The 17,351-nt window shown below is 38.4% G+C and overlaps 1 protein-coding gene across 7 annotated transcripts in view; it reads right to left on the bottom strand.

The window, feature by feature from the left end:
- CHRDL1 (chordin like 1) overlaps positions 1-17,351 on the bottom strand; it is a 121,408-nt gene that overhangs the window by 80,852 nt on the left and 23,205 nt on the right. For all 7 annotated transcript variants that reach the window (XM_028841792.2, XM_015127989.3, XM_015127991.3 and 4 more), the window contains 2 exon segments: positions 7,794-7,906; positions 4,768-4,861 (listed from right to left, as the gene is read on the bottom strand). In XM_028841792.2, coding sequence (XP_028697625.1) covers positions 4,768-4,861; positions 7,794-7,906 — 207 coding nt within the window.

Consider the following 17,351-nt stretch of genomic DNA (forward strand, 5'->3'; position numbering starts at 1 on the left):
AATGACCATTTTAAAAAGCCCTCTTAGATAATACGATTTAGACTCCTGATCACTATAAAAGTCTTCTTTTTGTGATAAAATTCTCTCTCTGTGCATATATATAATAAATATATGATGAAATATATATATTTTATACACACACATATTATGAAAATAAGTCATGTTGTTTTACTTTCCCTTCCAGCATTACCACTTCATTCCCCCAAAAGAGAAGATAGGGAATTTAATTCCTACAAATCTCTAAAATCTCTTAATTATCAGGGACTCCACAGAGTCCTGCTTAGAGACCAGGATGAATTTAATGACATTCATGAGTCCTATGCAGTCTTGACTTTTCCATTAAGAATGTTCCAGCCTCCATGTAGCCTCTTTGGGCCCAGTAGAGCACTGTGGTATGTGACTAAGACTTGACCTCTGCCAAGACTTGGACAAGTGCTGATGAAAATAGTTTTATTTGCTCTTTGTGGGAATCAGCATAGATTTCTCTCTGGTATTTCTGGAAGAGCTGCCTGCATACTATGATTTCCACGGTTTAGCAGGAGCTGTAGGAGACAATTTCAAATATAGGTGGGATCCTTGGAAATTTTAGAGGTAGAGTTTAGAAAGCAAGAGCCATGGGAAATATATAAACGAATGAAATGAGATGGCTCCTCTGTCTCCTTCAATGGAAACTAAGCTCTAAGCATGATAGGTAGGACACTTCCACTGAGTCTGTTACTACCTAGGCAAAAGCTCCTCTAAGTCAATACTGCTATAGGACAGTACGTAAAGCCAATATCTGGAGTATATGGTTTGCTTGTTTGTCTTCTCCTTTTTATACAGAGCTTATTCATCATCTTGGCTTTAAATATTTTCTTCTTAAATGAAGACATTTTCATCACAGTGCCTTCCATTGGGTTAAGACAGAAAACCAGAGCCCTTTTCTTTGACCAAACATTTCTGTGACCCTGAAGGCATGAGTTTCCTCATGCCTAATAATCACTGGGGTGGAAGGAACACAGAGGAGTCATCACATCCATTGCCCTGTCTCAAAGCACGACTGTGCCAACTCTATCTCAGATGGGTGGGTACCTTTTTATTTCTAGAAATATTAAGTAAAGAGATTAAAATTCTCCTTAGTCATTTATTCTAGGATTTAACAGCCATGGTGTTCCAAAGTTCTTCCTTTTGTAAAGCTCCATTCCTCTCTGCTATGATTTAAAGCTATTTACTCTTGCTTTATCTTCAGTAGGAAGAAAGAATAGCTGGTTGCATTTTGGTTCAATATGGCAAAGAGAGCACATGAGAAATCTCCCTGTTATTTTCAAAACAAAGAGAGATGAAATGTGGAACTAGAAAAATAAATAAATAAAATGTGGAAACTGTAAAATCATATTCAGAAACATAAAAAAACTCTTTGTGGAATAAAATAGAGGAGGAAAGTACAGCAATAAGTGGGAGCCAAAGCCATATGGTCCATCAGCAGCTGGGACTGAATATGGGTAGTTTGGATCCAAATGGCTGAGGAGAAACTGCAGCTTGCAAGTGGCTTCCCATGCGAAGTTGGGGACTAGGGTCATAGTACTCACACGTAAACAGGGGCTGACATAGCTCTCCCCATTCAGTGTTCCCTAAAAAACACTGATTGTCCAAGGTAGGCAGTTGTAGATGAGGTCTCTGTCCATGATCATTATCAGAGACTAGTAGTGCACAAGAAAACAGAGGTAGAAATAGACCATTCGGGCATGAGGCAGCCCAAACCGAGTCATTAATATATGACCTGGTTTAGAGCAAAGTGAACTATAAAGCCTGCAACAACCATTCCACAAGGAAGGGCTCATGCAAGAAAAAACAAAAACAAAAACAAACAAACAAAAACACCCATGGATAATGAGCTTTGAAAGAAAAAGTAGAAAACCAAGGAAAATTCAGGACTGAGAAAAGCTGTCAAGAAACCCAGCAAAGGTGACAATTCACATCTAAAAATATTTAGATATTTCAACAATCTGAAATGGACTTCAAATAAACATTTAAATATTTTAAAGAGGTAAAAAAGAGATTAAGATCCCCCAAAACAATAACAGGTTATAAATTAGCATCATGTAGATGTCTTTTTAAATAACTTGAAAACCTGAGGGGAAACAAGGTTATTGAAAATAAACAAGGAAACAAACAAACCCCAACAGATGGCCTAAATAGTATGCATGGAAAGAATTCATGAATTGGAGAATAGACTTGAAGTAATATATCATTTTAGGGAGAATATCAGGAGGGAAAATTAAAGGAGACATAAAGGATAAATTAAATGAGATGCAATAATATACAACAAAGACAAGTTTGAGAATGAGAAAAAATAAGAAGGTGAAGAGATAATTTTCAAAAAACTGACTAAAAATTGATGAGAAATTTGACTCCTTTGGCTGAAAAAATCATCTGCTGAGCAGGTTGAAGAGAATAATCAAACTTACACATCCCATTGTGTGCATCAATGAAAAGAAGAAAGTTTTAAAAGCTAGGAGGAAAAAACAAAAACAAAAAACAGAAGAACCCACAAAAGAACTACAAATAGCAGAATTCTTAACCACAAACAAATAAACAAGCAAACAAAAAAGCCAAAAAACCATTTAGTAGTATCTTCAAAGTGCTGAGGGGAGATGAACATGCACATATAATTTCATACCCAGCCAAATTATCATTCAAGAATGATTGCAAAGTAAATACTTTTTTGGTATATAAGGACTAGGGAATTTTAGGACTATTACCCACAGAAAGAGCTGTTAAAGGTTATAGTTAACAAGAAGAAAAATGAACTTATGGAGAAGTGAGCTGCAAGAGCAAGAAGGAAAAGAAAAGGAATAGTTTATTTCTATCCTCCATACCATAAAATGAGCTTTTTAAGTCTTAACGATAATGGTGTTTATTTCTTTCAATGTTCTCACCTCTGGAATTTTTGAGCTCAGTTCTTTTAACACTTTATTTTTCTCTCAAAATAACTGCTAGCTTATACTCTCCCTTTTTCTCAATACTTGCCTCCTGTTAGGCATCTGGGGTAGGTGCAGCCATATTCTATTCTATGTTCTTTTGCCGTATGCTCTGGGTCTGGGTCATGCCTCAACCTTCTTCCCAGGGAAGACCAATCTTTACACAGAAGTTTAGATAAGTTCCTATGACATTAGACCACTTTTGGAGACTTCTGGGGAATAAAAAGTTTTTATAAGACTATCTGACAGGCTACCTGGCAGGTTGACAAAAAAAAAAAAAGCTCTCCAGAGTGACAACTTTATCAGAAACATTGTTCCCATTTACCAGAGCACCCCCACCCCCACACCCCGCTGCCCATACCACATTTTTGCAATCCAGTTTAGGAAGAAGAAGCAAATGAACACATACAGAAACAGTAAGCCTCGCTTAGGGACTTATTTCAAAAAAACCCCAGCAACTTTTAGGTTGGTCATATGGCGAGTCACTCTCTGACATCTTAAAGCATATACTATCAGCACCAACACTCACAATTTAAAAACCTGTGATATGGCATGATCTGCCATCTGGAAATAAATCACTTTTGTTCATTAGGGTGTATTTACTGATGCAGGAAAATATATATTATAAAGGTGGTGACAAAAAGAGTTTGGGTGTTTCTTCTCCATTAAAAAAAAAAAAAAAATCCTCCACTCTTGGAACATTTCAGTTGACTGGGTTTTCATTGAACCCCATTCCCAGCCTTATTCCTAAGATTTTTTGCCCTGATACATTTGGTTTCTCTCTTATAAGTTCTGGAAGTTCCTCACCACTTAAAAAGCACCGTGTATACCTTAGCTAGGGTAGTGGTTCTTCGTGAACACCGCTTTGGGACTGACAATAAAGTTGCGGATGTTCTCTAAAGGAATTTACACATATACATAGTTACATCAAAAACTGCAAGCAATTTTAAAGGGTTCTTTGACCCTCAAAAGCCCACTCAGGAACCCTAGTTCAAGAATTTCCACCCTAAAGAGAAATAGAATCAACTTACAGGATGATAAGACTTGTACTTGACAGATCCCAAGAGTGTCAAGTAGCTTTTTCTAGGACTGCCATTGGGCCCACAGGCATTCTCTGAATTATTCCACACACTTTTGGGGTCGGAATCAGGCCCCAGTCAGACGTGAACAAAGTGTCATTGAGGGAGCCCCTGCCTCAGACAAATATCCTAGCTGCAAATCGTGAAAGTAGACATCCTAACAGCCTTGCGAAAAATCTCTGCCTGGCTGCCCCTTAGAATTACTCTTTAACAATGTGTACATAATAACTGTGCAGTCTGGAGGAGGTGACTATTCAGCAGGCAGGCAGCTTTATACTGTCATAAACCTCACTGGGTCAGCTCCTTTGATTTATGAACGGCCCCCTCATAATTTAGAAGCTATGCTCGGATGCAATTCCAGCACTAATTGCATAAGACACATGCCGCCATGCTGCAACTCTCCTGGTGCCTGCTGCCCATGGCAGGAAGAGGCTGCTTACAGCAGAAAATCTCTGGGCCACAATTTCCATCTCCGATTGACACCCACCTTGAAATGATTAAAATGCCAATAAAAATCTGTTACTGGGTACCCAATAACTTATTAGAGCCTAGAATGTACCCCATTTGGGCTATAAAAAGTATTTAGAGGCCAGTTTGGACTGCCTAAAGGTTCCTATTGTTATCTGTCTGGAAGTTTCCCTTCTGGGGAATTATGGAGATGAGATGAGTTGGGTGAAGAGGGAAGATAGAGAACCACAGCTAGGAAAGAAAGAGACAAACTGCTTTACCTGGGCAGCGAGGGCAGCACAGATGAGGAATATGCACAGGAGAAAGGCAATGAACATTTGGACATCTGACTCGGCTGCAAAGCACATTCCCATTCTGAAAAAGAGAAGGCAATGAGAAAAAATAAATGTCTTTCAAAGGTCGCTGGGATCAAGCCAGTTTGGGAAACAGTCATGCAGGGACTCACCCAGGCAGTGAATAATGCATTCCCAATAAGCTGAATGCATTCAACATTTTCTTTCCTTTTCTCATCACCAGCACCTCTCCTGGGTTGGTTGATAGTTTACTGGCATATTTTTCTAAGGCTGAGATCACCACTCCTCCAATTTTCAAAGCTTCCCATTAATTGTGACAGGCTTCTTCTGGCCTGGCTCTATGGCATTTCTACCATTCCCCAGCTTTAGCTGCATGTCTTTTCCAAGAACCTACTCTGATTTCATAATCACCTGTCCAATAACATGAAAGACACAATGAGCAATGGGTCCCCTGAGCTGCTACCCAGCCCTGGGCAAGGAGGCATCCCTAGCAGATGGATCCTGGATTCCATATAACTCTGCCTTGGCCCAGTGGGCCGAGTGATTCTTCTCATTTCCTTTTTAGCCAAAATTCTTCTGAGAACAAGCTAGAGTTTGCAATTTAGCTGATTAGGTAGTATGCCTGGGTGGGGCAACTGCGTCCCTGCCTGATCTACAATTCCAAGATCCCTCGCTCTGACAGCTCACAATCATTTCTAGAAGAAAGACATACTCTGGAAATAAATTTTTCATTTACATTTACCATCCATAAATCATTTGCAGCAAGGGCTACTTGTATTTGTCAGGCTGTTGTGGGGGAATAAAGTAGTGAAGAGGACCTAGAAATAGAAGATGCCTTGTGCTTGAGCTGTTGGCATTGGGATCAATCATTTTAACATTTTGACTGCCTTGCAGACAGCGAAGCCTCAGCTCCCAATGGTTAGCTGTCCATCTTCAATGTGTCGCGTCAAGAATCCGACAAAATCAGGCCATCTCAGGCAGTTAATCAATCCCCAAATGATCTATTTAATACATGCCCTAACCATTTAAAGAGGCAGGCTTCTTTTATCCAAATTGGAATTGCCTTATCACAACCTTTTCCTTTTCTTGTGTACTTTCTAGAATAATTTTTTTGGAGTGTTGCATTTGGCAACACACAGAAGCTCCTCACGTATCACACTTCTCAGAGGCAGGTGGTATAATCTTGAATTGAGATCACTGAAGCACATCAGAAACCACACCTCCCAGCTGAGGTCTAAATGGAATCCTCCTTAATGCTACATACTGAATTCTGTTCTAGAGTTAATAGATTAATAATAATAATGATGATGACAACCACAATGATAAGGACAGCAATGATGACAATCACAGCTGTTAACATTTCTTGAATGTTTACCATGACTAAGCATTGTTTTAAATGATTTAAATGGATTTGTAAATTTAATCCGTTCCAGAACCCTATGAAATGGCAATATCACTATCCCATTTATAAAAAGAGGAAGATGAACGAATATCACTGAGGTCAGGCAACTTGTCCAGTGGCTCATAAGTGGCAGAGGCAGGGTTGGAAACTTGGTCTGTCTTTGTTCTAGAACCTCATAGCCTCTTAATACTGCCTGATGTTACCTGATAATTATGTTTCCACATGCTCAAAATTCTGACAGCCCAAAATTATGTTCAAATGGTAAATGAATCAGGCTGCAAGTGATTGTTTCTGCTCTAGCTGGGCATGAGGGAAGAGGTGCAGTCCTTACACAAGGTCTCAAGTAAGAAGCTGGTCTTGAAGATCCATTGTGTAAGTTCAGAATTCTCAATGCCTAGTACAAGGCCTCCCTTTCCAATTTGCCTAGTGCACCGCTTCTCTACCAGGGGTGATTTTTGCTCCCCAGGCAACTTGGCCAGGTCTGGAGACATTTTTGGTTATTATGATTGGGGATGGTGCTCTTGTCATCCAATGGGTAGAGGCCAGGGAAACCGCTTAACATCCTACAATGCGCAGGACAGCCCCCAACCAAATATCTATAGTGCAGACAACAAGAAACTCTAGCCTAACATATGATGGTAGAGGTTTGTTCAGAAAGATGGACCAGAGCTATGCTCCTGGGTCAAGACCATGGGAAGAAGATGGAACAACCTGCTTTACCTATTGCAAAGATGGCACTCAAGCCATACAAAATCCTTTCTAAATGACTGGACAGGAGCCAAGGCTAAGCCAAGGGAACTCTAATCCTTAAGAGGTACAGGCCAAGGTTTCACAAACTCAGTCTTAATTACAGTTATTGGCTGAGACAACATAAAATCCACTCTCCCAATGAACCAGTTTATAATTTGTCCTAATATTCTCCCTAAAGGTCAGCCTTAAAATAATTTTCAAAAACTACTTTGTCTTACAATCTAAACATTCTATTGAGCTTTCACCTCCACTCCCACTATCAGGCTCTTCTGCCTTCTGCAACCATGCCCTATATCATTAGGCTAAGAGATCATAAATATCTGTCCATAGCAAATACTCAGAGAACCCATAAAAATCAAGCCAAAAAGCAAGAGAGGACAGAAGACAGAAAATGTTTATTTTTCCTTGCAATCTTCTTCTTACTTTCTTCTTTTATTTTATGAGATAGGGTCTTGCTCTGTCAACCATGCTGGAATGCAGTGGTGCAATCTCGATTCACTTCAGCCTAGAAGTCCCAAGCTCAAGTGATCCTCCCACCTCAGCCTCCCAACTAGCTGGGACAACAGGCATGTGCCACCACACCCAGCTAATTTTTGTACTTTTTGTAGAGAAGGGGTTTTGCCATATTACCCATGCTGGTCTCGAACTCCTGGACTGAAGTGATCCACATGCCTCAGCCTCCCAAAGTGCTGGGATTATAGGCATGAGACAGAGCGACCAGTCTGCTTCTTTACTTTCTTTCAGGATTGTATCACCCACAGTGACTGGCCATTTGGGCACTGAAGGCCTCTCTGCATGCTGAGAAGCAAACTGGGAAATCACATGTCATGAGAGATTGTACCTCTGAGCAGATGCAGTTCACGCAGTAAACCAACCCGTAAGGTTCCAGGTAAGGATGCCATCTCTCACCCACTCTGTACTTCTTGTCTTGAAACATGCAATATGTCTCTGAATCTGTGAAGAAGGAGATGGAGAATATGCCTGTTAGGAAACATCAACCAAGTCACAAAATTCAAAAGCAATCACAAGTTCCACCCATTTTATTACACATCAAGGGAAGAGGCATAGTGAGTATTTATATAATTCCTATTAGGGGATTAGTGTTATATATACTTCACTCACTGGATCCTCACCACGATGACCCATAAGGTAGACATTGCTATTAGTCTCATTTTAAAGATAAGGAAAATCAAGAGTCATATAACCAGTAAGAAGCTGAGATGGGACTCAAACCCAGGTTTGTCTGACAACGATGTACAAAATCTTTTTAAATTTTATTTTATTTTTCCATAAGTTATTGCGGTACAGGTGGTATTTGGTTACATCAGTAAGTTCTTTAGTGGTGATGTGTGAGATCTTGGTGAACCCATCACCCTAGCAGTACACACTGCACCATATTTGTTGTCTTTTATCTCTCGTCTCCCTCCCACTCTTCCTCGCAAATGCCCAAAGTCCACTGTATCATTCTCATGCCTTTGCATCCTCATAGCTTAGCTCCCACATATCAGTGAGATCATATGATGTTTGGTTGGCCATTTCTGAGTTACTTCACTTAGAATAATAGTCTCCAATCTCATTCAGGTCATTGCAAATGTTGTTAATTCATTCCTTTTTATGGATGAGTAGTATTCCATCATATATATATGTTCAGTAGAAACATATATATATATATATATATATATAAGAAAATATATATATATATATTTCTTTATCCACTTGTTGACTGATGGGCATTTGGGTTGGTTCCATGATTTTGCAATTGTGCATTGTGCTGCTATAAACATGCATGTGCAAGTATCTTTTTCGAATAATGACTACTTTTCCTTTCCATAGATATCCAGCAGTAGGATTGCTGGATCAAATGGTAGTTCTACTTTTAATTATCTAAGGGATCTCCACACTGTTTTCCATAGTGGATGCACTAGTTTACATTTCCTGCATCCACACCAACATCTACTGTTTTTTCATTTTTTGATTATGGTCATTCTTGAAGGAGTAAGGTGGTATCACATTGTGATTATGGTCATTCCTGAAGGAGTATGGTGGTATTGCACTTGATTATGGTCATTCTTGAAGGAGTAAGGTGGTATCACATTGTGGTTTTGATTTGCATTTCCCTGATCATTAGTGATGCTGATCATTTTTTCATATGTTTGTTGGGCATTTGTATATCTTCTTCTTTTGAGAATTGTCTATTCATGTCCTTAGCCCACTTTTTGGTAGGATTTTTTTTTTTCTTACTGATTTGTTCATTGTGAATTCTGGATATTAGTCCTTTTTCAGATGTATAGATTGTGAAGATTTTCTCCCACTCCGTGGGTTGTTTGTTTACTCTGTCGACTGTTCCTTTTGCCGTGCAAAAGCACTTTAGTTTAATTAGGCTACAGCTATTTATCTTTGTTTTTATTGCATTTGCTTTTGGGGTTTTGGTCATGAAATCCTTGCCTAAGCCAATATCTGCTGCGGGAAGCCAGGGGCCCCGAACACAGGGACTGGCTAGAGCCACAGCAGAGGAACATAAATTGTGAAGATTTCATGGACATTTAACAGCTCCCAAAAAATCTTTCATAATTTCTTATGCCTGTCTTACTTTAATCTCTTAATTCTGTTATCTTCATAAGCTGAGGATGTATGTTACCTCAGGGCCACTATAATTGTGTTAACTGTACAAATTGATTACAAAACATGTGTGTTTGAAGAATATGAAATCAGTGCACCTTGAAAAAGAACAGAATAACAGCAATTTTAGGGAACGAGGGAAGACAATCATAAGGTCTGACTGCCTGCGGAGTCGGGCAAAAAGAGCCATATTTTTCTTCTTGCAGAGAGCCTATAAATGGATGTGCAAGTTGGGAAGATATCACTAAATTCTTTTCCTAGCAAGGATTACTCTGGAAAAGGAATGCATTCCTGGAGGGAGGTCTATAAATGGCCACTCTGGGGGCATCTGTCTTATGTGGTTGAGATAAGGACTGAAATACGTCCTGGTCTCCTGCAGTACCTTCAGGCTTACTAGGGTGGGGAAAAACCCCACCCTGGTAAATTTGAGGTCAGACCCGTTCTCTGCTCTCGAACCTGTTTTCTGTTGTTTAAGATGCTTATCAAGACAATACGTGCATCACTGAACATAGACCCTTATCAGTAATTCTGCTTTTGCCCTTTGCCTTGTGATCTTTGTTAGACCCTTATCAGGAGTTTCTGATTTTGCCCTTGTCCTGTTTCCTCAGAAGCATGTGATCTTTGGTCTCCTTTTTGCCCTTTGAGGCATGTGATCTTGTGACCTACTCCCTGTTCTTGCACCCCCTCCCCTTTTGAAATCCTTAATAAAACTTGCTGGTTTTGTGGCTCAGGTAGGCATCACCATCCTACCAATATGTGATGTCACCCCTGGCCGGTGGCCCAGCTGTAAAATTCCTCTCTTTGTACTCTTTCTCTTTATTTCTCAGCCAGCCGACACTTATGGAAAATAGAAAGAACCTACATTGAAATATTGGGGGTGTGTTCCCCCGATAAATGTCTGGAAGGGTTTTTCCAATGTTATCTTCTAGAATTTTTATAGTTTCAGGTCTTAGGTTTAATTCCTCAATTCATCTTGAGTTGATTTTTGTACAAGGTGAGAGATGAGAATCCAGTTTCATTCTCCTACACGTGGCTCGCCAATTATCCCAGCACCATTTGTTGAAAATGGTGTCTTTTCCCTATGTTTATGTTTTTGTTTGCTTTGTTGAAGATCAGTTGGCTGTAAGTATTCGGGTTTATTTCTGAGTTCTCTATTCTGTTCCATTGGTTAATATGCCTATTTTTATACCAGTACAATGATCCCAAATTTATAAAACAATTACTAATAGACCTAAGAAATGAGATAGACAGCAACACAGTAATAGTGGGGAACTTCAATATTCCACTGACAGCACTAGACAGATCATCAAGACACAAAGTCAACAAAGAAACAATGGATTTAAACTATACCTTAGAACAAATGGACTTACAAGATATATACAGAATATTTCATCCAACAACCACAGAATACACATTCTATTCAACAGAGCATGGAACTTTCTACAAAACAGACCATATGATAGGCCATAAAATAAGCCTCAATAAATTTAAGAAAATCGAAATTGTATCAAGCACTCTTTTAGGCCACAGTGGAATAAAACTGGAAATCAACTCCAAAAGGAACCTTCAATACCACGCAAATGCATGGAAATTAAATAACCTGCTCCCGAATGAGCATTGGGTGAAAAACGAAATCAAGATAGAAATTTAAAAATTCTTCAAACTGAATGATAATAATGACAGAACCTTATCAAAATCTCTGGGATAAGGCTAAGGCAGTGCTAAGAGGAAAGTGCATAACCCTAAACACCTACATCAAAAAGTCTGAAAGAGTACAAACAGACAATCTAAGGTCACACCTCAAGGAGCTAGAGAAACAAGAACAAACCAAACCCAAACCCAGCAGAAGAAAGGAAATAACCAAGATCAGAGCAGAGTTAAATGAAATTGAAACAAAAAAAAGATACAAAAGATAAGTGAAATAAAAAGCTGGTTCTTCAAAAAGATAAATACAATTGATAGACCATTAGCAAGATTAACCAAGAAAAGAGAGAAAATTCAAATAACCTCACTGAGAAATGAAACAGGAGTATCTTCAAATACTGAAATACAAAAGATCATTCAAGGCTGCTATGAACGCCTTTACACACATAAATTAGGAAACCTAGAAGAGTGGATACATTCCTGTAAAAATATAACCCTCCTAGCTTAAATCAGGAAGAATTAGATACCCTTAACAGATCTATAACAAGCATCGAGATTGAAATGGTAATTTAAAAATTACCAACAAAAAAAGTCCAGGACCAGGTGGATTCACAGCAGAATTCTGCCAGACATTCAAAGAAGAATTGGTACCAATCCTTTTAACACCGCTCCACAAGATAGAGCAAGAAGGAACCCTCCCTAATTTGTTCTATGAAGCCAGCATCACCCTAATACCAAAACCAGGAAAGGACACAACCAAAAGAGGAAACTACAGACCAATATCCTGATGAACATAGATGCTAAAATCATTAACAAAATAGTAGCTAACTGAATCCAACAACATATCAAAAAGACAATCCACCATGATCAAGTGGGTTTCATACCAGGGATGCAGGGATGGTTTAACATATGTAGGTCAATAAATGTGGTGTGCCACATAAACAGAAATAAAAACAAAAATCACACGATCATCTCAATAGATGCAGAAAAAGCGTTTGACAAAATCCAGTATCCCTTTATGATTAAAACCCTCAGCAAAATCGGCATACAAAGGACATACCTTAATGTAATAAAAGCCATCTATGACAAACTCACAGCCAACATAATACTGAATGGGGAAAAGTTGAAAGCATTCCCTCTTAGAACCGGAACATGACAAGGATGCCCAATCTCACCAGTCCTCTTCAACAAAGTAATGGAAGTCCTAGCCAGAGCAATCAGACAAGAGAAAGAAATAAAGGGCATCCAAATCGGTAAAGAGGAAGTCAAACTGTCCCTGTTTGCTGACAATATGATTGTTTACCTTGAAAACCCTAATGACTCTTCCAGAAAGCTCCTAAAACTGATAAAAGAATTCAGCAAAGTTTCTGGATACAAGATTAATGTACATAAATCAGTAGCTCTTCTATATACCAACAGAGACCAAGCGGAGCATCAAATCAAGAACTCAACTCCTTTTACAAAGGATGCAATAAAATAAAATAAAACACTTAGGAACATGTCTAACAAAGGAGTCGAAAGACCTCTACAAGGGAAACTAAAAACACTGCTGAAAGACATCATAGACGACACAAGTATATGGAAACACACTCCATACTCATGGACAGGTAGAATTAATAATGTGAAAATGACCATAGTGACAAAAGCAATCAGCAAATTCAATGCAATCCCCATCAAAATACCACACTCATTCTTCATAGAATTAGAAAAAACAATTCTAAAATTCATATGGAACCAAAAAGGAGCCCACATAGCCAAAGCAAGACTAAGTACAAAGAACAAATCTGGAGGCATCACACTACTTGATTTCAAACTATACTGTAAGGCCATAGTCAGCAATATAAAATTTTAACTACTGCTCTGTTACAATGATAAAGGGTGCATATCACGTGTTCTTTTTCTTGAAAAGGTTGTGTTCCCTTTCTTTGGAAATGCAAGCTAATGTCTGAAATGTGGATGTATCAGAACATTCTCAGAGCTGTTTGTTGGTGGTATAGGAACGATAGACTATGCATTGTGTTAGGTCTCTATAATTGGCTTTGCCTACACATGTTAACATCACTCAATCATTAAACAAATATTTGAGCACTAACTGTCAGGCAACATGCTAAGTGCTGCAGATGAAATGAGCTAAAATTTTTATACAAAGTCCCTGCTCCCATTCAACTTACAGAATTCTTGCATAAACAATTCCTGTGATGGTTAACAATGAGTGTCAACTTGATTGGATTGAAGGATGCAAAGTATCCTTCTGGGTGTATCCTATATGGGTGTATCTGGGTGTCTCTGGGTATTTTTGGGTGTGGCCAGAGGAGATTAACATTTGAGTCAGTAGACTGGGAGAGGAAGACCTACCCACAATTTGGATGGGCACCATCCAATTTGCTGCCAGCATGGCTAGAAAAAGCAGGTAGAAGAAGGTGGAAGAAGCTGACTTGCTAAGTCTTCTGGCCTTCATATTTCCTCCATGCTGGATGCTTCCTGCCCTTGAACATCAGACTCCAAGTTCTTCGGCTTTTGGACACTTGGACTTACACCAGGGGTTTGCTGGGGGCTCTCGGGCCTTCAGTCACAGACTGAAGGCTGCACTGTTGGCTTCCCTACTTTTGAGGTTTTGGGGCTTGGACTGAGCCACTAATGGCTTCTTTGCTCCTCAGCTTGCAAACGGCCTATTGTGGGACTTCACCTTGTGATCGTGTGAGTCAGTTCTTAATAAAGTCCCTTTCATGTATACATATATCCTATCAGTTCTGTCCCTCTAGAGAACCCTGACTAATACAACTCCCAACTAACTCAAACCACTCACTCCCCTTTGCTGGAACAGAAATTTTGAGAGCCACAGCTTATCTTATACCACAGTTCACTTGAGCATATACCATGTTAACTGCCTTACTTTACATGTTATATTTCTCCATCAGTGTCCCTGAAAGTAGGTAACATTTATTCTTTACTCTCTATTCATCACATGGCCTAGTACACTGTGGGCAATAAGCAATTATAGGCAATATGCAAGTGTAAGCAACTGACAAATGATTGGTAAATTGAATTTCCAAGATCAAGTGGCTTATTTTCTAATCCCATCCTCTTCTATCTCCCACTTTTCATCAAAATAAAGCAATACTCCTCTTATAACAAACACACGAACTCCTCTTATAACAAACACACGAATTTTCCTCACTCCAGTGCACATTTTCCTGAAGATCAAAATTGAAATAATAAAAACAGATAAGCAGGAAACTAAGAGAAGATATTCTGAACAAATAGTAAACAAAATATTAGTATTGGAAGATTTTAATCATTCAAATCAATTAGGACCAACCAATCCAATAGAAAAATAATCTAAGTATAGAAACAGCAATTCAGAAAAGAAGAAATGGGAACAGAGAATGTATTAGTCCATTTTCGTGCTGCTGATAAAGTCATACCTGGAACTGGGCAATTTACAAAAGAAAGAGATTTATTGCACTTACAGTTCCACGTGACTGGGGAGGTCTAACAATCATGGCGGAAGGTGACAGGCACATCTCACATGGCAGCATTCAAGAGAAGAGAGCGTGTGCCAGGAAACTCCCTTTTTAAAAACCATCAGATCTTGTGAGACTGATTCACTATCATTAGAACAGTGCAGGAAAGACCCGCCCCCATAACTGACCTCCCACCGAGTTTCTCCCACGACACATGGTAATTGTGGGAGTTACAATTCAAGATGAGATTTGGGTGGCGACATGGTCAAACAATACCAGAGAATAAATATTAAAAGATATTTAACCTCACTAGTAATCAGAGATTTAAATTAAAACTAAACTGAGATAGATGCCTCGTATCAATGATTGCTTCAAAGAACCTCTATGAATCTTTCCAAATACCCACAAGGTGAATTCCAATTTATTTTTCAAAACTTTATTTTCAATTTATTCAGAACAATATACTGGGAGACAGAAAATCTAGATTTGAGTCCTAACCTACTCTATCTGTGTGACATTGAGTAAGTCACTCAAATCCTGATAACCTCATTGGGTGAGTCACTCAAACCCTGACAACCTTTTCAACATCTGTGAAATATTATGTTTCTCAAGTGGATGTCAGAGGATTAAATGAAGCACTTTGTAAATTATAAAGTGCTATAAAATGTAGAGTGTTATTTTATATTCATTGGCTTTTTTCTAATTAGAAAGCTAATACATGCTCAATGTAGAAAACCGGAAAACATACACAAACACACAAGAAGGGCAACAATAGAAAAGAAGCAAGGAACATTATACATAATCCCAGCACAGGAAGATAACCACTTTTTAGAAGCCGGTAGCATATAAATAGTCTGTGGGTTGAAGAAGAAATCAAAAGGGAAATTAGAAAGTATTTTGTACTAAATGAAAATGAAAACACAGCACATCACTTAGGGATTCAGCTAAAAAAGCACTTAGAAGGAAATTCATATCATTAAATACCTATATTGGAAAAGGAGAAAAGTCTCAAATCATTATCTTAAACTAGAAAAAGTAGGACAAAATAACCAAAAAAAAAAAAAAAAAAAAAAAGAGAGAGAGAGAATAATAAAGAGCAGAAATCAATGAAATTGAAGACAGAAAATCAATAGGAAAAAATCAGTGAGATCAAAACTGGGTCTTTAGGAAGATCAATAAAATTGATAAACCCCTAGCAAGACTAACAAAGATAAAAAGAGAGAAGACAAAAATTACTAAGATTAGAGACACAAAAGAGGACTTCACTGCAGTGACTACAGACATTAAAAGGGTAAGGGTAAAAAGGGAACACTGTGAATAACTATATGCCAGTTAGTTTAACAACACAGAATGATTAATTCTTGAAACAACATAAAATGGATTAATTCTTTGAAAGACACACATTACCAAAGCTCAATCAAAAAGAGATAACTAACCTGAGGCTGGGTGTGGTGGCTCACACCTGTAATCCCAGTACTTTGGGAGGCCAAAGTGGGTGGATCACCTGAGGTCAGGAGTTCAAGACCAGCCTGGCCAACGTGGTAAAACCCCATCTCTATTAAAAATACAAAAATTAGCCAGGCATGGTGGTGGGTGCCTATAATCCCATACTCAGGAGGCTGAGGCAGGAGAATCGCTTGAACATGGGAGGTAGAGGTTGCAGTGAGCTGAGATCACTCCATTGCACTCCAGCCTGGGTGACAGAGCAAGACTCTGTCTCACAAAAAACAAACAAACAAACAAACAAACAAACAAAAAACACAAAAGATAGCTAACCTGAATAGTCCTGTATATTTTAAAGGAATTTAAATTGTAGTTGAAAACTTTCTTACAAAAAAAATTCTAGAATCAGATGGCTCCACTGGTGAATTATATCAAACATTCTACCAAACCCTTCCAGAAAACTGAAGAGGAGGGAATACTTCCCAACTGAATATTTAATGCAAGCTTTACACCGATAGCAAAACCAGATAAATATATTACAAGAACAGAAACTACAGACCAATATCCCTTAAGAACACAGATGCAAAAATTCGCAACAAAATTTTAACAAACTAAATCTAACAATATGTAGAAAAGATAATACTTTATGAGCAAGTGGGGCTTCTCCTGGAAATTCAGGGCTAGTTCAACATTCAAAATCCAATCAATGTAATTCACCATATCAACAAACCAAAGAAGGAAAATCGTGTAATCACTGCAACAGATGCAGAAAAATCACTTGACAAAATTCTACATCCATTCATGACAGACAGTCTCAGCAAAGTAGAATGAGTATTTCCTCAACCTGATAAAGGGCATCTACAAAAAACCTATAGCTAACATTACACTTAATGGCAAGAGACTGCTTTACCCCTAAGATCAGGAATTATACAAGGATGTCTGCTTCACTACTCCTGGAGATAATAGCCAGTGAAATTGGGTAAGAAGAACAAATAAAAGGCCTATATACTGGAAAGTAAAAAAATAAAACTTTCTATTCACAAATGGACATAATTTTCTACACAGAAAATCTATAAGAATCTATTAAAAAGTTACTATAGAGAATTTATAAATCACATTTATATATTTTATAATGTACAATTAGAAATTGAATGTTGAAAGTGTACTATTTTCAATAGCTTCCCCCAAAACTTGAAAATACTGAAGTATAAATCTAACAAAATATGTGT

This window comes from Macaca mulatta, chromosome X (genome assembly GCF_049350105.2).
Source record: "Macaca mulatta isolate MMU2019108-1 chromosome X, T2T-MMU8v2.0, whole genome shotgun sequence".
Taxonomy (NCBI): Eukaryota; Metazoa; Chordata; class Mammalia; order Primates; family Cercopithecidae; genus Macaca; species Macaca mulatta.